Source organism: Hakea prostrata, chromosome 7 (assembly GCF_041222555.1).
Source record: "Hakea prostrata isolate BN-2017 chromosome 7, UWA_Hpros_2, whole genome shotgun sequence".
Lineage (NCBI taxonomy): Eukaryota > Viridiplantae > Streptophyta > Magnoliopsida > Proteales > Proteaceae > Hakea > Hakea prostrata.
This window is the reverse complement of record NC_142606.1, coordinates 49,138,147-49,163,591: the sequence shown is the minus strand read 5'-3', so window position 1 is coordinate 49,163,591 and position 25,445 is coordinate 49,138,147. Positions and strand designations below refer to the sequence as shown.

At 40.7% G+C, this 25,445-nt stretch overlaps 1 protein-coding gene across 7 annotated transcripts in view; it reads left to right on the top strand.

Moving 5' to 3' along the window:
- The first annotated feature begins 318 nt into the window (after positions 1-318).
- Positions 319-25,445, top strand: part of LOC149011297 (heat stress transcription factor A-4c-like) — a 30,169-nt gene continuing 5,042 nt past the window's right edge. For 2 of the 7 annotated variants that reach the window (XR_016174710.1, XR_016174711.1), the window contains exons 1-2: positions 407-938; positions 1,016-2,257. Coding sequence is in view for 3 of the 7 variants with exons in the window: in XM_089163880.1 (XP_089020006.1) it covers positions 723-938; positions 1,016-2,185 (1,386 nt within the window). In the remaining 4 variants the exon portion in view is untranslated. The other 5 variants (XM_089163880.1, XR_016174713.1, XR_016174709.1 and 2 more) reach the window with 5 other exon arrangements.

The window sequence follows — 25,445 nt, the reverse complement described above, 5'->3', positions numbered from 1 at the left end:
CTCCTTGCTCAGAGCTCCTTCAAGATTGTCCAAGAACCATATCAATCGACGAAGAACAGAGAGAAACGAAAATCGCCATCGCCAAAGCTTTTTCCCAAATTCCAGAAACTCGTTTTGCATATAATGAATCAAACCGGACCAAGCTAGGTATATACAATGAAGTGAACCGAAGTGAACCGAAACCGGTTCAATAGAAACCAAATCCTAGGATCCTACGGCTGAAATTTCGGCTTGATGATATGCGCATTTATGGCTCAGGATACAAGCTTTTTCACAATATTACCTTTTACGTTGACTATTTCCCCAGACTGCTTTTCAGATAGTTGAGTTTCCATATCACCGAACGATTAAAACAAGTTTTCTTTTCGGTTCTTAAATTTAATATGTTTTTTCTAGGTAATGTACTCCCAATATTTGGAGAATTGTTTTGGTGAAGACTGTTGCGTTAGGGTTTGAAACCTTTAATATTGGTTTACGGACTCAATCTCAAATTGGGTTTGTTTTTGCAGCTGGTGGACTTGATGTTTTAGTTATTTATTGAGATATTGTCGGTGTTCATTCATGATGGAAGATGTCCTGTTTGATTCAAACTGAAGGCCTTGTGATGGAAACGAACTTGAATTCGCAGTTTTGAGGATAATGTTGGATGTGAGTTTTGGAGATGGTTTGTATATGTTGGTTTTTGGACTTCGGAGGTTGAGATAAGAAGGTTTCTATTTAGGATGGAGGGCTCCCAGGGCAGTTCAAATGCAGCCCCTCCTTTTCTTACAAAAACGTATGAGATGGTGGATGATCCATCCACTAACAATATCGTCTCATGGAGTCCTAGTGATCACAGCTTCATTGTGAGGAATGTACTGGAGTTTGCAAGGGATTTGTTGCCCAGGTACTTTAAGCACAACAACTTCTCCAGCTTCGTCAGGCAGCTTAATACATATGTAAGTAGTTTAATGTGGTATTTGATTAATTTGAATTTCTCTTTTAGTTTTTGAGTTCAACTCCATCTTTTAACCAGGGTTTCAGAAAAATTGATCCTGATCAATGGGAATTTTCCAATGAGGATTTTGTGAGAGGCCAGAGACACCTTCTGAAGAACATTCATAGACGCAAACCAATCCACAGCCACTCACTACATAATCAAGGACTAGGAAATTCTTCTGGTGCGTTAACTGAATCAGAAAAGCAGGAACTTGAGGATGAAATTGAGAAGTTGAAACAGGAAAAAAACATCCTTATTTTGGAGCTACAGAGGCATAAACAAGAGCAGCAGGGCGTAGAGTTGAAAATTCAGTTTCTGGAGGAAAGGTTGCATCATATGGAGCATCGCCAGCGTAAAATGGTGGCCTTTGTGGCTCAGATCTTGCAGAGACCTGGGTTTGTTCCCAGTCTCGTGCAACAGTCAGAAAATCATAACAAGAAGAGAAGGTTGCCAAAGCTTGACTACTTATGTGATGAGGCTGTGGTGGAAAATCAGGTGGTGGCTTACCAGAGAGATATATCAGATGCTTTATCTTTTCCAGTAATTAACATTGAACCATTTGAGAAGTTGGAGTCATTGTTAAATTCTTGGGAGAATTTTCTATCTGGTGTTGTTGAAGCTTCTGGTGAGGCAGTGAGCTCTCGGGGGATACCTTTGCAGCCTTTTGCAGTTGTTCTTGCTGAAATACATTCATCATCTGGAGATCCTGATACAAACATAGGCATGCAGCCACCGTCAACTAAACTGCAGCCATCTTCACTCCATGCCAGAGATACCCAGTCCTCTCCGGAGCAGGCAGAATCTACAAGTTGTGGTGAGAGCCTCATTATTCAGTCTGTTCAGCTTAATTCAGATAGTAGGCATGCTGAAATTGACATGAATTCTAGGCCTGCTTTTGCTTCAGAGGTCCAGACTCGGAGAGAACAGTTGGTGGGGACTGTCACTCCATCCTTGCCAACAGGAGTGAATGATGTATTCTGGGAACAATTCTTAACTGAGACTCCTGGTTCATCCGAGACGCAGGAGGTTGAGTCAGAAAGGAAGGATGCTGATATCAAAGATAGTGAAAACAGTGTGTCTGGTCGTGGAAAATTTTGGTGGAACATTAAGAATGTAGATAACCTTGCCGAACAGATGGGCCAACTTAAGAATGTAGATAACCTTACTGAACAGATGGGCCAACTTACTCCAGCCGAAAGAATTTGATATTGGTTGATTGTTGCATTGACTTTTAATGACTGAATTGCTGGCTTGTTCCTAGTTAAACTTGATTAAGAGGTATGTCTGGTTTGGTTTTGTTAAATGTAACGCGCTTCAGTATCTTGAGTTTGTCATTCCTGTACAATTTTGTTCATGTACATTGGCTTCAGGCTTACAGTAGATTCGTTAATATAGATACATTTTAAATTCATTATGATATTTCAGTGAGGTTAAATGATTATGAATGATTATAGACATTCCTTCAGTTTACTCTCTCTCTTTCTCTCTCTCTTTTGATCTTACCATGAGTTTAGTCAGCCTGGAACATCCGTGGTAGCAGTCATGGAGTAATCTCTTTAGCATTCAGTCATGATTATATGCAACTCTGAATAGCTCACCTTCTCACACCCCTTGAGATAATGGCATCTTCTATTTGTTAACTGGTTGTTACTCCTCAAATGAAGAGTGTGTGTGTGTGGTGGGGATAGGGGTGATTGACGGCTTCGGTGTTTCTGGCTTGAATGTTCATAGCTGATTTTCTATTCCTAAAGGTGCTAAAGTCATAAAGATATGCTTCTATTGGTTTGCCTGATGTTTGTCTGCAGTGCATAGCATGGTTTTATATCGGTGCACAATGTTAAAGATTATCAAGCCTGGCATGGACAAGCCTTAACTTTCTTAGTACATTTGTGGCCTTTCTGGGGTCAATTTGAGCTTCACAATACTCCAGAGCTAGCAATTACAGTCCAGTTATTTCCTTACATGTATAACTGATATGGGTATTTTAGGCATTTTTTTGCATATTTTGTCTTATGTTGGATGGAATTCATTTAAGATTATCTCGTCTTTCCATTGATTTCATGAATTGCTTAGTTGGTTGCTTGGGCAATAAGGTATTCCCTGCTCTGCCAGAGTAATGACTGGAATAATGTTGGAAGGTTCTGTTTTGGTATTTATGTGTGGCTGATTTATAAAGCCTACTTTCTATTTTGCTACTTGCTGAGAATATTAGCTAAATAACCCAGCAAAGTCTATTTTCTATTTTACCGACTAGAATTTTCTATTTTTGGTTGACCTAACATTTACTCATTTACTTTATAAATATTTAATAGGTTGTTCTTGGCCACAAGAACTAATTATCGGAAGCTTTGATTTGAGTTTATTTTCTTGTCTTTAATATGAGTTCTAAGAAGGGTTAGGGCTTTGCTATTGAGAGCTAAACACCTAGGGTCGAAGGACCTACCTGAGAGAGCTTAAGCACCTTTCCACCTTTACTCTCTATTTTACTAGCTAGAGTTTTCTATTTTTGATTGGCCTAACCTGTACCCTATAAAAAGGTAATAGGTTGTTCTTGGCCACAGGAGCTAATTATCTGAAGCTTTGATTTGATTTTGTTCTCTTGTATTTAGTATGAGTTCTAAGGAGAGCTAAACACCTAGGGTCGAGGGACCTAGCTGAGGGAGCTTAAAAGCACCTTTTCACCTTTACTTTCTACTTTCCGTTTTGACTGTTCTTCTCTTGTTTGAATTGAACATGGACTGAAGACCAGCATCTGCTTCTGTTAGGTGAAGATAACTCAAAGGTGGTTGTGAATCTGCAATCATTCAACTGCTGAGTCTTTTTTTCCTGGCATTCCTCCAAATCAATCAGGTCTTGCAGCTGTTCTTAGAGTTATACCTGCTGGAGCCTACCATTTGAATCATTCCACCTTCATAACTAAGGTTGAAGCCATCAGTTCATCTTCAACAACACCATCACCACCAACAATAAGCCTTGTCCCAACTAAATGGGTTGGCTACACGGATTCTTGGCTTCCAATCAGCTTTGTTTGAGGCCATGCTAGATACAAGGCCTAGGCTATGCATATCCTTTCTCACCACTTCTCTTAAGATTATCTTAGGTCTGGCCTTTTCTCTTCTAATTCCTTCAGTCTGGATTATATCACTTCTCTATACAAGGGCATTTACAGGTCTCTGTTGAACGTGGCCACGATTTTTCGTAGATTATCACTTATTAGAACTACTCCCATACCAACTCTAATATGACCACTTCTTATCTTATCCTTCATACTTTTGCCACTCATCTATCTTAATATCCTCATTTCTACTACATTGTGTTTATTTATATGATTATTTTCAATAGCCCAACACTTTGCATTATACATTATAGTTGGTTAAATGACATCCTATAGAATTTTCCTTTAGGCTGCGTTTGTTTGCTGGAATAAAGGTGGGGTGGGAAAAAAGGGGTGGGAAAATTCTTGAAAAATGTGTAAATTTCTTATTTTTCCTTTAAATCCTAAAATGGTAGAGTGTTTGGTTGCTTGGGGTGGGAAAGTGGGAAACAAGGTTCCTTGAATCAAGGAACCTTGTCTGCTGATGTGGCAGTTCAACTTTCCCACCCCATGCTATTTTAAAACCCCACATATTTGGTGGGATTTTGTGGGAAAGTTGGGAAAAGTAAAAAAGTGGGACCCACCTGATCACTTTTCCACAAAACCCTTTCCTTTCCTTTTCTTCTCCCTCACCCCACTACATGTGGGACCCACATGTTTTTTTTTCCCACCCCTTTTTTCCCACCCCACCTTTGCAAACAAACGCAGCCTTAAGTTTTAAAGGAATATATCGATCACACAAGACCTCGGACGCACCTCTCCACTTCATCCACCTATTTTAATTCTTTGGGAAACATCATCCTCTATATCACATTTCTTATTTATGATTGAACCAAGGTACCTAAAACAATCACTCTGAGGAATCTCCTTATCATCAAGTTTCACCACCTCATTGTCTGCTCGATCATGACCAAAGTTACAAACTAGATATTCTGTCTTCGTTGTACTTAGTTTAAAGCCTTTTGATTCCAAAGCTGCTCTCCATGATTCTAACTTGGTATTAATCCCTATTTGAGTTTCATCTATCAACACAATATCATCAACAAAAAGCATACACCATGGAACCTCGTCTTGAATGTCTTTGGTTAATTCATCCATTATAAGTGCAAATAAGTTGGGCTTAAAGCTGATCCTTGATGAAGCCAAACCATAATTGGGAATTCATTATTTTGTCACCTCACTCTTCTTACACTTATCACTGAACCATTATACATATCCTTGACTATTTTCATATATTTACTTGCAACACTTCTTTTGTCTAACACTTGCCCAGATTAACGTTTTATGCATTATCATAAACTTTTTCTAGGTCAATAAATACCATATGAAGGTCTTTCCTACACTTTGCATACCTTTTTATGAGTCTCCTAATTAGGAGCCTCCATTGTAGATCTTCTTGGCATAAATCCAAATTGGTTCTCCGTAATTGTGGTTAAGTGTCTCAAAATTTTCAATTACTCCCATTTCATAGTATGGTTATCAGTTTAATGCCTCTATAGTTATTAAAACTTTGAATATCTCCTTTATTTTTGTAAATTAGAACCATGATGCTTTTCTTCCATTTATCTGGCATTTTCCCTGTGCTCATAATCTTATTAAACAACTTGGTCAACCAAGCTAGCCGTAGGTTCCTAAGCTCTTCCATACTTCTATTGGAATTTCATCAGACCTTGTGTCTTGCCTATTATTCTCTTCCTCCTTAGTGCTTCTTTTATTTAGGGCATTGAAATTCTCCGTATATATGTTCAAAAATTGCTGCCTTGGTGAATGGTGTAATCGTCCGAATCATAAAGTATGATTTTTTAGTAGACTAGAGAAATATATTTCCCATCTCTTCTTAATGTCCTTATCACGTACTAGTACTTTACCATCTTCACTTTTAATACATTTAACATGGTCAAGGTCTCTACTCTTCCTATCCTTTATTTTAGCTATCTTATAAACATATTTTCCCCCTTCTTTTGTGCCCGACTTATTATATAATTCTTCATACTTCTTCTCCTTTACTTTTCCTGCAGTTTTCTTAGCTTTATTTTTAGCCAACCTATACTCTTGAAGATCCTCAACATCCTTAGTCCTTTGCAATGTTTTAAAACTAGTTTTCTTATTCTTAATAGCTGCTTGAACCTCACTATCCCTCCACCAATTCTCTCTATAGCAATGGAGCTTTCCTTTTGATTTACCTATTATACTGTTTGCCACCTTCTTGAATCACATAACTATCTCATACCACATTGCATTAGTGTCCCCCTCAAAATTGCACTTTCCTTGTTTGACTACTTTATTAGCGAAGGATTTCAAGCACTCTCCTTTAAAGTTCCACCATTTTATTTTAGGATATTTAACCTTGCACCTTTTGTGAGTTTTTGGAGTTAGACACATATCCAAGACCATTAGTCAATGTTGTGAGGTTAAGCTTTTCCTAGTACCACTTTGCAATCCTTTCACAACAATCTATCAGACCTTCTAGTTAGGAAGAAATCTATTTGGCTTTTATGATGTCCACTTTTGAAGGTAATTAAATGTTCTCTCTCTTTTTGAAGTAAGTTTTTACAATAGGAAGATTAAAAGCGATAACAAAATCTAAAATTGAGATCCCTTCCTCATTCCTCTCTCCAAAACCATATCCTCCATCTACACTCTCATAAGCTCTTTGATTTTTCCCAGTATGTCCATTTATATCACCCCCTCTGATAATCTTTTCTCTTTGACGAATTCCTTGCATTCATCCATCCAAATTTGTTCAAAATTCAAAATTTAGATTTTCATCCATTCCAAATTGATGTGCATATGCACTAAATATATTTAAGATCTCTTTTTCTATTACAAACTTGATAGCAAAAATCCTATCACCAACTCTTTTAACATCCACCACATCGTTCCTAGAATCTTTATCCACTATTATACTTGTAGTGGTGGTAGAAAAGGAAAGGTTGCGATCTAACGGCTTAGGATCAACTATCTCGACAGTCAAGATTAAGCAACGATTGAACTTCTTGGGTCATAATTTGAAACTGTCGCAACGGTTGAGGACCAAAGGATGTAACGACGTGATCTTTGAACTTCTCGAACAACACTGACATGACGAGTTTTCGAAGAACTTGTCTTGAGAGGACCCCCAATAACTTGGACAAAAAATTGAGACAACCCTATCAAACAAGGTACTTGGCGAAAGAAGCATTCCACACGCTCGGGAAGTCGACCGTATGGAATGGGGGGGGTTGTGTAGTGGTGACAAGTAGCAAGAGTACCCTATGGTCGGGATGGTCCATAAACCCTTGGGGAAAGGCATGGAGTACCTCTGTAACAACCCCCGTATTTCTAACCCGGGATTCATATTACAGGTCCGAGAACCCGAAGGTCTAGTCTGGTAAATTTGTGGAGTGTTCGGATAGAAGTCCATGATCCATACCCTGAACCCATGGATCTGGATTCTCTGACTGAAGAGCCTGCCTTGCTTGATAGTTGGACTTCTGGAAGGCAAGTGATGTCTGGAGATGTCCGGAATGAAGGTAAGATCTCCCCCATCTCTTCTTTAGGGCTAGGTTGTACTTGGACATCAACCCCCTAGCAAAGCACCCTTGTATGGCAAAATACATGGGGGCGGTTGCTAGTGGCGGTCGATTGAACCACGCGACCGCCTGGTTCTAGTTGTGGGATTTTGCCCTATTTTGCCCCTTGACTTCTATAAATAGTAACCCTCGCCTATTTTACGAATATTTTATTCGTGGTTACCATTTTTGAAGGTTAGACGGCTGTGGAGAAGTGTTGAAAGTAGATCTGAAGTGTTGTTAGAGTCCCAGAAGGTTCTACTGTTATTCATAGTCAATCTAGTTGAGGTAAAGTGATTCCCTCCCTGTTCACTTATGCTTCACCACTTGCTATGATAAAAGTAGATTTGTACTTCTTTTTGGTTGTTCTTGATCCTTTTATTGTATCGCCTACCTTTTTGTTAATCTTGGTGAGATCAGATCCGAAAACAAAACCCTGCTTTCTTAAAAAGGGCTGATCTAATCAAGAGGGAGGTTTCTGGATAACCAATTTGATGTTTTTGTTTAAGTTTAGTATCACCCGTGGTTATGGGAGTAATAGATTTGAGATTCGGACTATGATCATTCAAAATTTGGATTGAAATCGGATGATCAAAAGCCTGAGTTTGGATGGAAAACTCTCTGTTTTTGGGGCGGTCACTAATGGCGGTAGCTCAACCTAAGCGATCGGCATGAGTGATCGGCTGGTTTCCAGTGACCAAATAACTTTTGATTTTGATCTGATTTGATTCATTTGACTTATACCTTATTGTAACTCTGTATATAGGTGTCCTTTGTTTGAAGAGAAAGTTTAATAATTGTTTACGGATTACTTTTTACGGACGAATTACTTATATGCAAGTAAGGGCATACAATCCTATCTTTATGAATTGACTTGAACATGCTAGTCCAGTGTCTGTTAGTATTAGCCATTCATTTTATATGTTGCTGTAATCATATTTAAAATGCTGATCTTGTTATATGACCGCTGTTTGTATTGTTTATACATGCACTTTGTCAATTATGAATGTGATATGATGTTGGTTGATAGTACGTGGTTCTGATGGAATAGGTATTCTATTTGGATATCTTAGCTTGGGATATCAGAAGGTTGTGGTATGGGACACATGCCTGTTGATGTCTCCAGCACTGTCATAACTACTGGATGACATACTTAGGTAAAGTCTAAAGTTGCATGGCTAGGTACCCCACTTGCTACTACCCTTTCGGTAGGGGAATTGAAGCGGATAACCCGTGATGACAGTGATGTGACGTTGGTCCACTGTTAGTCATATAAATGGTAGGGTTGCATATGTTAGGGTTGGGCTCATGGATGTCCAAGGAACGGACCGGGTGTCGTGAGGAGTCATGAGATCATTCCGCCCCAACAATATGTGGATGACCATAGGGTTATGGAATGAAGTCCAATAGCGAGTAGTCAGTCAGTGAGGGTTCTCATTCCTAGGTTGTGAAGGATACTAAACCGAGTTGGTTGATGCCATAGGGGATGTATCTGGACTTCATGTAGTATGTTACCTGTATGACCTTGCATTGGATTAGAAACCCCGACATGCGCCAGTACTCATTGCTAATGGTCGTGGTGAGATAGTGTTGACTTAACCCCATCCATGGTTTGAGAGCCAGTGTGGACTTTCCATTTTACCCAGGATCAATACGGAGGTAACCAGTCCTTGCCGGATTAGAGTGACTAAACTTACCCAGAGGAGGGTTGGTGTATATCTTAAAGCATGTCAACTGTTAGAGACTTGCATAGTTAGAACTTAGCAGCATTCATACTTTGCATTCATACATATCTATATGCATTTCTGATTTGTTTGGACATATGGATGAGAATTGTTATTGTTCTTACTGAGTTCTCCAGAACTCATTCCTTTATTTGTATATGTTTTATTAGTCTGCGCAGATGGAGGAAATGTGTCGGAAGATGGATTGGTTTCCTATGAAGGAACCTTCCCGTATGAAGATGTGGCACCGACAATGGGAAATGGAGATAGCCTGTGCGGGAGCTCCTGCGAGTGCATGGAATGCGCTTATCGCACCCATTGATGGGCATAGGAAACAAGTTGCCAAACAGTTTGCTCAGCGAATGGAGAAGAATTGGAGGACCCTTTTTTAGAAATTCATAAAAAACATTATTTAGCCTTAGAAAAAGAAACTGGAAAGAAAATAATTTGATTCTTTTTTATTGCTTCCGCTGAACTCGTATTCTTTTGATTTATTATTCTTTCATTGATTATTTTATTGGAGTATTTGGACTCCTGTGATCCTTTAATTCATTAATTGAACTATTATTGCTTTTGATTGTTTATTTGTATTTATTATTGTTGATAGACTAAAACTGTGGATCCTGTGACGGATCACTCCCACGGGTTGTCGGGCGGGTAATCGAGACCGGCGGGTGGGGTGTGACAGGGGAGTTACCGAGCCAAGTTTTACGAAGTTAGTAATAGTTGTAAGATAAGCAATTTGAGTCATAGATCCAGAAATGACTCAAAAGAACTAGAGTCGAGTAATAGAAAATCTTTCGTTAGAAACAAACTAAGAAAGTAAGTGAATCTTTCTTTTGCATAACTTACTATAAAGTCAAGTGAAACACATTCTCACATTATAATTATTTAGAAAGTGCATAAAAGACAATAATATAAATGCAACAAGCATAATTGTACTTCATTAATAAGATAATGCTTTACATAATTTGGAGCGTGCATTACACTTTACAAAAGATAGGGAATGAACATGTGCTGAATAAAAACTACAATAAACATATCTAAATCCTAAAGTCAGTCTGTACTGAATCAAAAAAAGGATAAAAGCCTAAGTCTACTGTTGTGGTGGTGGTGGTGGTGGTGCTAGTCTCATCTGGCGGAGTATGTCAAGGCACTCTGTTATCTGGCCCCTCATCTCTACCTGCCCTTGCTCAAACTGGTCCATCTGAGTGAACAGACCTCTAGCCCAAGGTGGTGCGACCTCCGAAGAATCCTGAGCCCCGGATGTGCCCCCTGTCTCGAACTGAGAAGGTGGTGGTGAGTCTGCATGATCAGCATCATCAGCCTCTACGTCCATGTCCTCCGGCTCGGCTGGCATCTCTGGTGAGTTTGATCCGCCCAGTAAGTGCATCTGAGCGACCAATCTGTGACCTATCGTGCCGCCATGACCTATCGGAATAGCCTCCTCTCCCTCGAAGTTGACCCCGAAGTGCTCGAAGATCCGTGTCAGAAGTCACCCATATCCAAGGTTTGCTCCCCTTGGATATGTCACTCGATAGATCATGGCATTCTGGATGATGTATGCCAAGTGTATCTGGTAGCGGGTGTACACTGAGAAGGTCATTATAGCATGCATGAGTGAGATCTCACTCTGATGACCTGCCTTAGGCAGTAGGTTCCGTGCTATGATCCGTGAGATGATCCGACATGAGGGAAACAGCTCAATCACTGACTTTACCCCGCTGCACTCTTGCATGCAAATGCCTGAGTAGATGAGAGCTCTCTCCTCCCAGTGGATGACATCATCTGACTTTGCCCCCGGCTTGAACCATCTCCTGTCGCTGTGGACGTATGGCACCTCTAGGATGTGAGCCAGCTCCTCAGTGGTGAAGCGAATGTCTGAAGTCTTCACCCGACTCTCTATCACCAGCCTAGTGTCATGCTCTCCCACTCTCTCTTTGTGGAAGGTCAGGTTGCTATAAAATAACCTAACTAGATTTGGATAGGCATCCTCGTTCAAAAACAAGGTACCTCTCCAGCCCACTACCGCAAACCTACTCTCAATCTAGAATTGCTGTACCTCTGAAGTCACTACTGGTCGACCATACTCGATCGGACGTTGACTAAAGTGGCTAAAGTATAGCTCCTGTGCCTCTGGTGATCTGAAGTAGTCTGGATGGATTGGGTCATGTGCGTCTCCTCTACCTGGACCACGACCTTGGCCGCGAATGGGTACTCTCCTACCTCCGCGAGCAGCCATTTAGTGTGAAAAATCTGTTTTTGGGTAACAAGAAAGCGAAATGAGAACTAAGACATGTCCAAGTAACTACTGCAAGTGTAAAAATGCATAGTGAACAATAGATCTATGCATATACATGTTTTGGGAAGTAAAAGAAACATTTTGCATCAAAGAAAACCTAGAAATAGTTGCACATTGTAGTTTCTCACATGCAAACCATGGAAAAGAAGGGCTTTGTGAGATGTTTACCTATGTAGCGTGTGTAGATCGCGTGGGAAGTAGATCTGAAGCCAACGGAGTCTCTAAAATACTTTTCTTAGCCTAAGCACGAAATCCCCAGAGCCCAAAGTCTAATTTGAGAAGTGTAGAAGTGAAATGAGCCCAAAGTTTCTGTCGCGCGAATTTTGGGGCGGTCGCTACTAGCGGTCGATTGACTTAAGCGACCGGATCAAGCGATCGGCCCGGTTCTTTGTTGCCAGATTTTTGGATTTTGGCTCTGTTTTGATTCTTTTTGGACTATGTGCTTAATGTTGACTTTGTTTATGAGTGTTGGCCTTGTTGTGGTGTTTGTTTGATTTGAAGAATCTTTTCCGGACTTGATCATATAGTGTTGCTAATTTCTGGAATTCTTTTTGCAGAATGGTTCAGTTAAGTAATCGCATTATACTTAATGGTCAAGGAGGTGAAGATGGTGGAGAAGATCAGAACTGTGTTGAGATACCTATTGGAAGCACTGGAATTGAGATTTTGAGAGTTGAAACTCCTCTTCCTGGTGGAAATCCTCCTCCAAGAGCACCGTAAGTAGTCTCTATTCAGGATGTGATGAATATTTTGGGAAACATGTTGCATCAACAATAGAATTAGTTTACTACTAGGATGCAAGGTTTGCGACTACTCAGTAGAATGCTCAAGCTGCTCTTAACCCCAATGGAGCTAGTTCTTTTGCTTTTGTGGACGGTTTTGCCTCTGGTCCTCATGCAAGACTAATGGAGCATTTCTTGAAGTTGCAGATCCTTGCTTTTACTGGTATTTCGTCAGATACATTGTTCCCTAACAAGTGGATCCAAGAGATGGAAAAAGCTTTTCGCAACCTCCATTGTAATGAAGCTTAGAAGATTCTGTGTGCGGAACAAAGACTACAACATGAAGCTGATGCGTGGTGGAATGCTACCAGACCTATTTTGGAAGCTTCGCACCCGATTCTTACTTGGGAAATTCTCAAGGATGCATTTTGCAAGAATTATTTTCCGGAGTCTGTGAGAGATGCTAAGGAAGTTGAGTTTATGGCACTCACACAGGGACCTAGTTCTGTTTTGGAGTACCAGAAAAAGTTTGAAGAGTTGTTTTACTTTGCCCCTGCAACATTCAAAGGTGATAGAGAAAAGGCAAAGAAATTCTTCAAAGGTTTGAGGCCGTCATTGAAGACTTATCTGGTGATTCATCCGATTGTGGACTATGCTGAAATGGTTCAAAATGCGAAGAAGGTGGATGATAATGAAAGAGAGAATTATCAGCTCCAGCGTTCTGTTGTGAACATGAATCATTTGGTGGACCGTAACCGAAGATTCTCTAGGCCTACTCCTTATTCTGCCCCTTCATTTCAGCCTAGAGGAGCTAGTCCCAGTTTTAGCTTTACCTCGAGCTATGGGTCTAGTAGTGCACCGGTGTGTCCTGTTGCTAGTAGTCAGGGTACTAGACCGATCTATGCTAACCCCCGTCCAGTGGTTAATAACCAGAGACCTGCATATCCTCCTTAGAAGCTCCTGTTGGTAGTAGGGATTTGACTTGCTTTAATTGTGGAAAGCCGAGTCATTATTCCCGTAATTGCACTCAGAAACCGAATCCTCAGATGTTAGCTTTGAAGCATGCTTCGAATGTTCCCTCAGGGAAAGTGTTCGTGTTGTTGGTTCAGAATCTGAGACAGATCATGATGTTGTGACAGGTATTATCCAAGTATCATCTACCTCTGCTTTTGTATTATTTGATACTAGTGCATCTCATTCATTCATAGCATTTTCTTTTGTGAGTCGTATTCTTGTTACACTTGCGAAGTTAGAAAGAGGACTAGTTATTAGTACTCTTACCAAATCTGTTGTTAGATTAGATGAAGTGGTTGAGTCATGTCCAGTTGTTATTGCTGGTAGAACCCTAAAAGCCCGTTTGATCAAGTTGGATATGTCTGATTTTGATGTGATACTTGGAATGGATTGGTTATCTAAGTATGGCGCAGTTATCCTTTGTTCTGAAAGGAAGGTACTGTTTCATCCTAAGGATGATAGCCCATTTGAGTATCAAGGTAGTCAAGGGAAGTTGAGCAAGAAGATCGTGGCTGCGACTGTGAAAGTCAGGTAGTGGACAAAGATGTTGGACTTCTTTCCTCTTCTGTGGATGTCTCGGAAGATGTGAAACAGTTGTCTGATATTGAAGTTGTCAGGGACTTTCCTGATGTTTTCCCTGATGATTTGTCTGGTTTGCCTCCAGAGAGGGAGTTAGAGTTTTCAATTGATCTAATTCCTGGAGCAGCTCCTGTTTTGAAAGCTCCGTATCGGATGGCTCCGACTGAGTTGAAGGAACTTCAGACTCAGTTAAATGATTTGACAAGCAAAGGGTTTATCCAACCGAGTGTTTAGCCTTGGGGAGCCCCGGTGTTGTTCGTGAAGAAGGATGGTAGTATGTGGATGTGCATAGACTATCGGGAATTGAACAAGTTGACGATTAAAAATAAATATCCTCTTCCTAGGATCTATGACTTGTTTGATCAGTTAAAAGGTGCCGTTGTTTTCTCGAAGATCGATTTAAGATCTGGGTATATCATCAGTTAAGAGTGAAGTCCAGTGATGTCTGCAGTACTGCATTTAAGACTAGATATGGGCATTACGAATTCCAAGTCATGCCTTTTGGTCTTACTAATGCACCGGCAGCATTCATGGATTTGATGAACCGAGTATTTCAGGATGTTTTGGATAAGTTTATCATTGTATATATTGACGACATTTTGATTTATTCGAAGAGCGAAGATGAGCATGTTGTGCACTTGAGTTTTGCCCTGCAACATTTGAGAAAGAAGAAGTTGTTTGCCAAGTTTAGTAAATGTGACTTTTGGTTACCTAAAGTTATGTTCTTAGGTCACATTGTTTCTGCAGATGATATCAAGGTTGACCTTGCAAAGGTTCAAGTTGTTGCCGATTGGGACCGACCTAATTCAGTCCCTGAGATTCGAAGTTTTCTTGGTATGGCAGGATATTATAGGCGTTTCATTGAGAATTTCTCTAGACTCTTAGGTCCTATGACAAAGCTTACCAGAAAAGGAATTAAGTTTGAGTGGAATGAAGCCTGTGAAAAGAGTTTCCAAGAACTTAAGAAAAGGTTGACTAACGCTCCGGTGTTGACAATATCAGATGACTCTGGAGGTTTGACGGTGTATACGGATGCCTTTAAAGTTGGTTTGGGTTGTGTTTTGATGCAGCATGGGAATGTTGTAGCTTATGCTTCTAGGCAGTTGAACAACTACGAGCATAACTATTTTACTCATGATTTGGAATTGGCAGTTGTGGTTTTTGCTCTGAAGATCTGGCGTCACTATCTTTATGGTGAAAAGATATCGATTTTCACTAACCACAAGAGTCTCAAGTATTTCTTTACTTAAAAGGAGTTGAATATGAGACAGGCGAAGATGGCTATAACTGGTAAAGGACTATGATTGTGATATTCAGTATCATCCAGGAAAAGCTAATGTGGTTGATGATGCTTTGAGTAGAGAGAGTAATCGAGAAAGTGTAGATTTGACATCTCTCAGTAAGCCCTTATTGTTCTCCATTGTTAGATTTGGACTTAAGATTTTGTCGGAAGGTTCCATTGCTATTTTGGCAGCTGTGTCAGTTCGACCGAGTTTGAGGGACCAAATTGTTGCTCTGCAGTTGACTGATTCGGAATTGAAGAAGAAGATTGACCTGATCACTTCAAAGACTAAGGACGTGGAAGATTTTCCCTAGCCTTTGATGGTGCTCTTGTTTTTAGAGAAAGAGTTTGCGTTCCTGCTATAGAAGACCTCAGAAAAGAAATCTTGACTGATGCTTATCAGTCCATCTTTACTATTCATCCCGGAAGTGTGAAGATGTATCATGATATGAAAGGGCATTTTTGGTGGTCTGGCATGAAGAATGATGTAGAAGACTTCATTGCTAAGTGTGGAACTTGTCAATGTGTGAAAGCTGTCTGGCAGCCTTTGTTCGGCCTTTTGCATCCTCTTCCAGTACCTAGTTGGAAGTGGGAAGAAATTGCTATGGACTTTGTCACAGGTCTACCTTGAACTAGCAAAGGGAATGACTCAGTGTGGGTGGTAGTGGATCGATTAACCAAATCGGCACACTTCATTCCAATGAAGATCACCTATACTATGGATAAGTTGGCCCGACTTTATGTTGATAATGTGGTGAGACTGCATGGTGTTCCTGTTAGCATTGTGTCAGATAGAGACCCGAGGTTTACTTCGCGTTTCTTGAATAGTCTACACAAAGCTCTGGGTACTCAGCTGAATTTGAGTACTACTCATCATCCTCAGACCGATGGCCAATTGGAAAGGACCATACAAATTTTGGAAGATATGCTTAGAGCGTGCGTCATAGATATGAGTGGTAACTGGGATGACCACCTAGCTTTGGTGGAGTTTGCTTATAATAATAGTTATCAGTCTATTATTGGAATGACCCTGTTTAAAGCTCTGTATGGAAAGACTTGTAGAACTCCTCTGTATTGGGATGAAGTTGGGGAAAGGCGTGTTTTTGGCCCTGATCTAATTGAAACCACCGGTACCATGGTGGATATAATTAGAGAAAGGATCAAAACTGCTCAGTCTCGACAAAAGTCTTATGCGGATAAAAGAAGATCAGACCTTGAGTTCAAGTTGGTGAGCGTGCGTTTTGTATTTATTATTGTTGATAGACTAAAACCGTAGATCCTGTGATGGATCACTCCCACGGGTTGTCGGGCGGGTGACCGAGACCGGCGGGTGGGGTGTGACAACCTCCCCCCTCGGGGAAAGGCATGAAGAACCTCGGCCCTCAAGGAAAGGCATTGAGAACCTCCCCCCTCGAGGAAAGGCATGGAGAACCTCCCCTCTTGGGGAAAGACATGAAGAGCCTACCTCCTCAGGGAAAAGTACGAAGAACCCCTAGTGAGGTAAGTATGAAGGATCCCTATTGAGATTAATATGAAGAACCCTCTCGAGAAGGACCCTAGTCGGGGAGCAAGTACTCCAAATATGGAGAACCACTCCAAAGACTAGTTATGGAAGTAACCGCCCAATATGCCCATAACGAGATATGGGAGAGTAACTCCTGGAGTGATGGCTCCATTAGAGTTGAGTATGGGAACTACCAAGAGTGGGGCGTGCTCCCAGAGGAAACTCACGTCACTCTTCACTAATTGGTCGAAAATCACGGAGTAACTACTTTAAGGTAACCTCTATATAAGCCCCACTAGTGGGATGACAAGGTATGGAACTATCTACTACTATTGCTTATGCTTTGAGAACCCTCTCAGAGACTTCTACTGTTGAGCCTAGACTAACTTGAGCGTCGGAGGCGATTTCCCGACCTACATTAGGTCAGGATGCTCTAACTTCCCTTGTGAGTGTGGGTCTTATTCCAACTCAGGTAACGTTGAAGAAGCCCTAAGCCGTCGTCCAACCACTCGGGTAGTGTGAAGAAGGTCTAAATGCAACAGATTGGCATCGTCTGTGAGTTTCCTCTAGGAGCACGCTCCACTCTTGGCAGTTCCCATACTTAACTTTAATGGAGCCATCACTTCGAGATTTACTCTCCCATATCTCGTTATGGGCATACTAGGCGGTTATTTCCATAACTGGCCCCTTTGACTTAGTCTTCCTACAAAGACTTCTCCGAATGTGGTACTCCATATTTGGAGTACTTGCTCCCTGACCAGGGTCCTTCGTGAGGGGGTTCTTCATATTAATCCCAGTAGGGATACTTCATGTTTTCCTTGCTAGGGGTTCTTCATACCTTTTCCCAAGGGGCCCGGTTCTTTATGTCTTTCCCCGAGGGGGGAGGTATTCCACTTTTGTTAATTTCCTTGTATACCAAAGTTTAAAGTCATCTTAGGTTTTTTACCCTTCCATATAGTCTCTTGAATGCGAACTATATTAATCCTTTTTCTCTTCATAACATCTATAATTTTGAACTCTTACTTGTTAAAAACTTAAAATATCCTATGTCCTAAGATGCCAATTTAATCCTACGTTTATGGACTAGCTTCTTTACCCGCACTTGTCCATGTCATGGGAACCCTTGCCTACTCATCATTGCATCCGGGTGCCGATGTGGCACGTCACTTATGAGGGATGTCCAAGCTAACCCTTGCCCAGTTAACACTACACTAGGGCCATAGTGTAGCCACTGTAGCACGTTGTTTCTTTTGTTGGGGAACACCCTAGCATAATGTTTATCATATAAAGTCGAATCCATGAAAAGGGTTTGGTTAGATTTTTTCTGGTGCCGGCTATTGACCAGACGTGTCAACCTTCCTCCTCTACCTCAGGCTTGGGACCGGCAACAAACACTGGCAGATTTCATCAGTTCATCTTCATTAATGTGAATGATCTTAATTTACTATTTATGCCCTGTTTCTAATTCTCTGATTTGTGGCTTGAATGGGTCTAAGTTAGCGTCAATCTTAACTTTACATTACTTATTTCCTTAAAATAAGATTATGGTTAGGTTATACTGGTTATGGCCCTTAGTTGGTCCAAAGTGAGGGTATAGGGGGTCCAAGTACGAAAATATCCAGGTTATTTCAAGTCAAGGGAAATTACGTCCTTTAGTACATTATTAGGACTTCTAAGTTGTTTTGAGTTAGTTCAGGTTAATTACATGAAAAGCTAGAAGTTTGGAATTCCTTTCAATTGGAGTAAGAAGTTTTTTTGGGGCAGATATCAATGAGCTTAGGGCCTGTTTTGTTACATGAATCCAAGGATTTGAAATGAAATGGGATTTCAAATCTACGGATTCATAGTTCAAAAAATTAACTGTTTGGTTAGCCTCAAATCTATTGAAGTTCATAGAGTTCTGTTGGGTTACACCGCATGAATCCACAAATTTCATCCATTTTATACTTATGGTGGAATCTATGGATTTCACCCAATACCCAAGAATGGCTTAATTCACATTTTTAGGCAAAAAAAGTGAAATCCTTGGATTTCATGAATTGAGGGATGTTTTACAACCAAACAGATATAAATCTCTGATTCATGAATCCAAGGATTTGAAATCTTTGATTCAGATAACCTAACAGGCCATTAGTGGCTTGAAGGTTATGGAGAGTTTGGGGACCTGGCCAATCCTAGTGGAGTTCGATTCTTTGAAGGCAATTGATCTTATTGACCTAGCTCATGTGTGCAGAGGGGCAGTGGTGAGGGTTGTGGAAGAAGTCCGCAGGCTGGCAAGAGTGAATGGGCACATACGCTTCAGGCATGTTCATACTTAATAGAGAAACAAATAAAGTTGCTGATTGGATGTTGAAGGTGAAGCTCTCTTTGGAGAATCCCTCAGCGTTTTGTAGCACTGGTTGAACACAGTGAATTATTTCAATCTTCACTTGGAGCACACCAATTAAAAATAAGAAAGACTAAATGCAAAACATTAATTAAAATAAACTAATTAAGAGACTTATTTGAAGAATTAGGTAAAACTACGAAGAGAAATCAATGAAAATGAAGAGAGATGGCAATTAAAAGCAAAACCCTTAGATGGCATGTATAGTGGTCCCAAGATATGGGCAATGAGTGATGTTAAATCATTCATTTCCTACCAAAAAACAAGCATTACACATGTAAACATATCAAAGTAAAAATGAGTAGAATTATACATGGACAGGTGCACTATTATACATACAATAATCAAATGGCATAAAAAATGTGGAGTTGGTGAGAAATGAATTACAAGCATTATGCATACAAACAATTATGAGTTGGAAATGAGCAGAATTATGTATAGACAAGTGAACAAATTATGCATATACTAATCAAATGGCATGAACAATGCAGAGTTGGCACATATTCATCTAGAAATGCTTATAAAGAATATAATCAAAGCTATGAACACCATTAATTCTTCCTAATCTCATGGTGTCATCCTACCCCTAAGTGGGGAAATTGGTTGCCCAAAGAACAATTAAAAGAAGAAAAGAACGGGAGGGACATCAATTTAAACTAAGAAAATAAAAGAGAACGAAAGAGCTGAAAATGAGATTGCATAAATCCAATGAAGAAGAAAAACTCCAACCTTGTAAGAGAAGACCTTTCACTACTCAAACCAAGAGAAACAACTTACAAAGAAATTTTAAAGAAAATTACATGTACGAACTAAGGTTTGGGGAAATAAAAACTCAGAAGATTGCTAAATCAGAAGAGTAATAAAAGAATTAGTTAAAGAGCCAATTTGTTGGGGGAGAAAAAGAGAAAAGATAATGAATGTCTTCATCCCAAGGGGAGACTGATCCTTTTATAGAGAAAGGAGATACCAACAGTAATATTAAAAAGGGAAACTTGTGGAGCTTTCTTGCTTTTGTTTGGACAATCCATAGCTCCATCTGTGTTAACTGATTTTAAACAAAATTCTGATTTCTTCTTCTTTGGAAGGTTAAAACCACCACATTAATCTTCTACCAAGCTTGACCATATCCTCCAGTTCTCATCCCAAAGTAGCATCAGATATGGAAATTAGGTAGAGAGGATCTTTCAAATTTTCTTGCATCAGAGGCAAAAAGGACCTTGGGTATTTGAGTAATCAAGGAAGACCAGAGGTTTTTTTGAGGTAGCAAGGTTACTGTTGGGTAGTGCTGGACTGTAGGTATTCTGTACCTGTTTTTGCTATTTTCTCATTCTATTTTTTCTGCTCTTGGGAATCCTATTGTGCTGCTTGTGAGACCTTATCAAATTGGCTTCAGAGCATGTTTGATCCTAGGGGAATGGTGAGTAGAAGAATGGATGGAATAGTGGTGGATTTAGAGAGGGATGTACGGGAGTTACATACAAGTGCCTAGGACTTGTAGGGGAAAGTCGTGTCCCTTGATTCCAAATTTGGTTTGCTCGTACAACAAGTCGAGATGGGAAGGCAACAACTCGAATCCTTTATGGAAGAAATAAGGGCTTACATAAAAAAGGGACTCCGAGAGGTCACAGGGAGGAGAAACTGGATTTCATGAGGTCACACTTACGGAATCCTTGCAAGGTGAAAGAGAAAAATTGATACATGATAATACTGATGGAAATTGAAGGAAAACTTACCAGCAATGTCTGTAATTGCCTGTATTCATTGGTGAAGATCCCATGGGCTAGGTAGCACACATTGAAAGATATTTGTCTATCAACGGCGTATGGGAGGAAGAGTGGATGCTGGCTGCACCGTTGCTTTGAGGGGGCTGCAGTCTTGTGAGCTCAGCGCACCCTTCCGATCATGAACAGAGATGAAGGAGAAAGTGAAGAAGAGATTCGGGTCCCCACGCTGGGTATAGAGAGAAATTCAAATGGTTGTCGGTGGCAGCAGTGGTGGGGGTTCTGGCATGGTTAGAGGAGCTGTTTCTTGCTGGTTTGCACGAAGGCATACAGGCTGATATTTGGTTTTTTGCTCCTAGCATTTTGGGCCAAATGATGGACTTGGCCCAAGCTTTAGGGCAATGCATGTACAGGAAAAGGGATTCAAGGTAATGCTAGGCAATGGGCAGTGGATTCCAAGGTAGGGTGTTTGTCGAGGGGTGCCAATTGAACTTGGCAGTGCCGTTTTCTCACTGAACTTGCTACCATTCAACTTGGGTAGTATTGATGTTATCTTGGGCATTGAATGGCTGTTAATGATGGGAGAAGTCTGGAGTAATTGGAAGCAACAGGCTATGAGCTTCGAGTATGTAGGGAAGACCTTCGTATGGTATTTATTGACCTAGAAAAAGCTTATGATAGAGTCCCTAGAGCATTAATTTGGCAAGTACTAGAGAAAAGAAGTGTTGCAAGTAAATATGTAGATATAGTTAAGGATATGTATGATGGTTCGGTGACTAGTGTTAGAACAGTGGGGGGACAAAGTAATGAATTCCCGATAACAGTTGGGCTACATCAAGAGTCAACTTTAAGCCCATATCTATTTGCACTGGTAATGGATGAATTAACCAAAGACATTCAAGATGAGGTCCCCTGGTGTATGCTTTTTGCAGATGATATTGTGTTGATTAATGAGACTTAAGGGGGGATTAATACCAAATTAGAATCATGGAGAGTAGCTTTGGAATCAAAAGGCTTTAAACTTAGTAGATCAAAGATAGAATATCTAGTTTGTAACTTTAGTCATGATCGGGCAGATGATGAGGTGGTGATACTTGACGATAAAGAGATTCCTCAGAGTGATTGTTTTAGGTACCTTGGTTCAATCATAAGTAAAAGAGGTGATTTAGAGGATGAGGTTTCCCAAAGAATTAAAATAGGGTGGATGAAGTGGAGAGGTGCGTCCGGGGTCTTATGTGATCGGCGTATTCCATTAAAGCTTAAAGGAAAATTTTATAGGACCATTGTTCGACCAATTATGATGTACGGTGCAGAGTGTTGGGCTGTTAAAAAGAATCATGTAGATAAACTCAATTTAGCATAAATGAGGATGCTAAGATGGATGAGTGGCAAAACTAGGATGGATAAGATAAGAAATGATCATATTAGAGTTGGCTTGGGAGTTGCTCCCATAAGTGATAAGCTTCGAGAAAGTCGTTTGAGGTGGCATGGCCACATTCAACGGAGACCTATAAATGCCCCTGTACGGAGAAGTGATATAATCCATATTGAAGGAACTAGAAGAGCCAAGGGTAGACCTAAGATAAACTTAGGAGAAGTGGTGAGAAAGGATATGTATAGCTTACCTCGAACAGAACTGATTGGAGGGCAAGAATCCATGTAGCCGACCCCATTTAGTTGGGACAAGGCTTATTGTTGTTGTTGTTGTTGTAGGCTATAAGCTTCGAGTGGGACAGGAAACACGTTAAATTACGAGGACACCCATCTCTGTTGCGCCAGGAGACTACGATATGCAAAATATGGAGAATGATCCAACATGGTGGAGAGGGACACTGGCTACTTCTGCTAGCACTTGAAGAACCAGAAGTACTAGAGCTCTACTTATCTGCCATTGGAATAGTTGTTGACTAAGTTTGAGCACCTTTTCATTGAGTCGAGTGGTTTGCCACTGCAACGTACCACTGATCATTGCATCATGCTAGTACATGGCAGCAACCCACCAAATATTAGTCCCAATCATTACCCGCATATATAGAAAAATGAAGTGGAGTTGGTGAGCGAGATGTTGGTCACAGGAATAATTCGGTCAAAGTGTAAGTCCTTTTTCAAGTTTTCAGTGTTTCTGGTACAGAAAAGAGACAGTGGCTGGAGGTTTTGTGTAGACTGTTGGGCATTGAACAAAATCACTATTCCTAATAGATACCCTATACTCACTGTTGATGAGCTTTTGGATAAGTTGCACGGAGCAGAAGTCTTTAGCCAGCTAGACCTCAAGGCTGGATATGACCAAATCAGGTTGGCTGAAAAGGACATTGAGAAGACAGGTTTTAGACCTCAAGTTTCTTGTAATGCCGTTTGGCTTGTCCAACGAACCAGTTACTTTTCGTGCATTGATGAATAAGGTATTTCAGGAATGCTTGTGGAAATTTATACTTGTCTTTTTGGTGGCATATTGTCGTTTAGTAGGTCACAAGAAGAGCATGTGAACCATCTACGAGTTGCCTTCTCTCTGTTAGCGCAAAATCAACTGGTTATTAGCCCCCCAAAAAAAATGCTCATTTGGAGTGTTAAAGCTGGAGTATTTAGGCCACATAATCTTTGCCAAGGAAGTGGCACCCGATCCATTGAAGATAAAGAGCATGTTTGAATGGCCCGAAAAAATTGAGACCTCACGTGGGTTTTTGGGGCTGACGAGGTATTATTGGAAGTTTGTGAAGGACTATGGGATGGTGGCTGCCCCACTTGCTTAGTTACTAAAGAAAGATACCTTCATTTGGGAAGACAAAACCATGGAAGCCTTCCAAACACTCAAGGAGGCCGTGACGATGGTGCCATTTTTGCGACGCCTGATTCAAGAAGGAATTCATGGTGGAGACCGATACCTTAGGCCTTGGGTTAGGGGTAGTACTTAGGTAGGATAAGCACCCCATTGCTTATTGGGTCAACCTTTGTCCCTTTGTGCTCAGGCCAACTCCACATATGAGAGGAGTTGATGGCGATTGTTCTTGTCGTAACAAAGTGGAGACATTATCTACTTGGTTGCGGCATCAAAGTTAGAATGGACTGTTTGAAGTACTTCTTGGAGCAAGTGGTGGTGGCTACAAATTAGTAGAAATGGGTTATGGAATTATTGGGCTACAACTTTGAGATCATCTATAAATTGGGTACAGAAAAAAGGCTGCCGATGCATTATCATGGCAGTCAAAGGGGGAATTCATTTTGGTGCATTCAACCAATGTTTGGCAGGAAGGAAAGCTTTTGATTGAGGAAGTCAACAACCATTCTCGATATTGGTCCATCATTTAGGGTTTATTATGGAGTTCACCTGACCACCCCAAGTACTAGGTAAAGAAGGGGGTTTGTAGAGTAAAAGACTCTCACCTGATTACCAAACTATTAACTCAACTCAACTCCACCCCATATGGAGGACATATAGGCTTCCTCAGAACCTATAAGCACATAGTGGCTATGGTGTATTGGGTTGGCATTAAAAATCAATATGCGAGTATGTTGCTGCTTGTGATACTTGCCAACAAGGTTGTCAAGGTGACAAGGCTAAGCGAGGCGATAGAGGGCAACAAAAACCAAGGCGACACCAGGATGCCTTGACCCGAAAAAGGGCTAGGACGCCTAGGTGTCACCTAGGCAATGCTTAGGCCACACCTTGACAACCTTGCTTGCCAATGAGTAGACATCAATTAAAGTCCTAGGGGACTTAGTCAGCCCTTACCCATTCCTGAGCGAGTTTGGGAGGATATCAACATGAATTTCATGGTATCAATGCGAGGTGATACCATACTAGTTGTAGTGGACAGGTTGACTAAGTATGGACATTTTGTAGCTCTTTCCCTTCCCTACACAGCCAGCAGCGTTGCCATAAAGTTGCAGAGAAATTGTCAAGTTGCATGGTTTACCTCTTTTTATAGACTCCAATTGAGTTTGACTTTTCTTAATAATTTTTGGTTCAATATGTTCAAGATTGCAGGTACCAACCTCTAATATGGCAGTGCATGTCATCCTCAAATGGTGATCAGATTGAGGTGGTTAACAGGTGTTTGGAAATTTATTTGTGATACTTTGTGCCCGGCAGCCCAAGGATTGGCTTTGTTGGCTCGTATGGATTGAGCATTGGTACAATACCACCTCCCATGCTTCTACAAAGATGACTCCTTTCCAGATTGTATATGGACATTAACCTCGATCCTTTACTTCGCAGGGATGGGCATCCTAGCAAGATTGATGAGGTTGATTCCTACCTTTAGGAGTGAGATAAAGTTTCAGACAAATTGAAAGCTAACTTGCTTGTAACTCAGGACCGGATGCGACATTTTTATAAACCAGCATTGGTGAGATGTATTTTGTAATGTTGGTGATAAAGTCTAACTCACGTTACAGCCCCACTGCCTCAAGAAACTTGTTAGCAGGTCAAGTGAGAAGCTGAGTCCTCTGCTTAATGGTCCCTACCCAATTCTTCAAAGGATAGGACCTGTGGCCTACAAACTACAATTGCCTGCCACCTCCCAAATTCACCCAGTCTTTTATGTATCTCAGTTGAAGAAGGTTATTGGGTAAGGAATTCAGTCACAA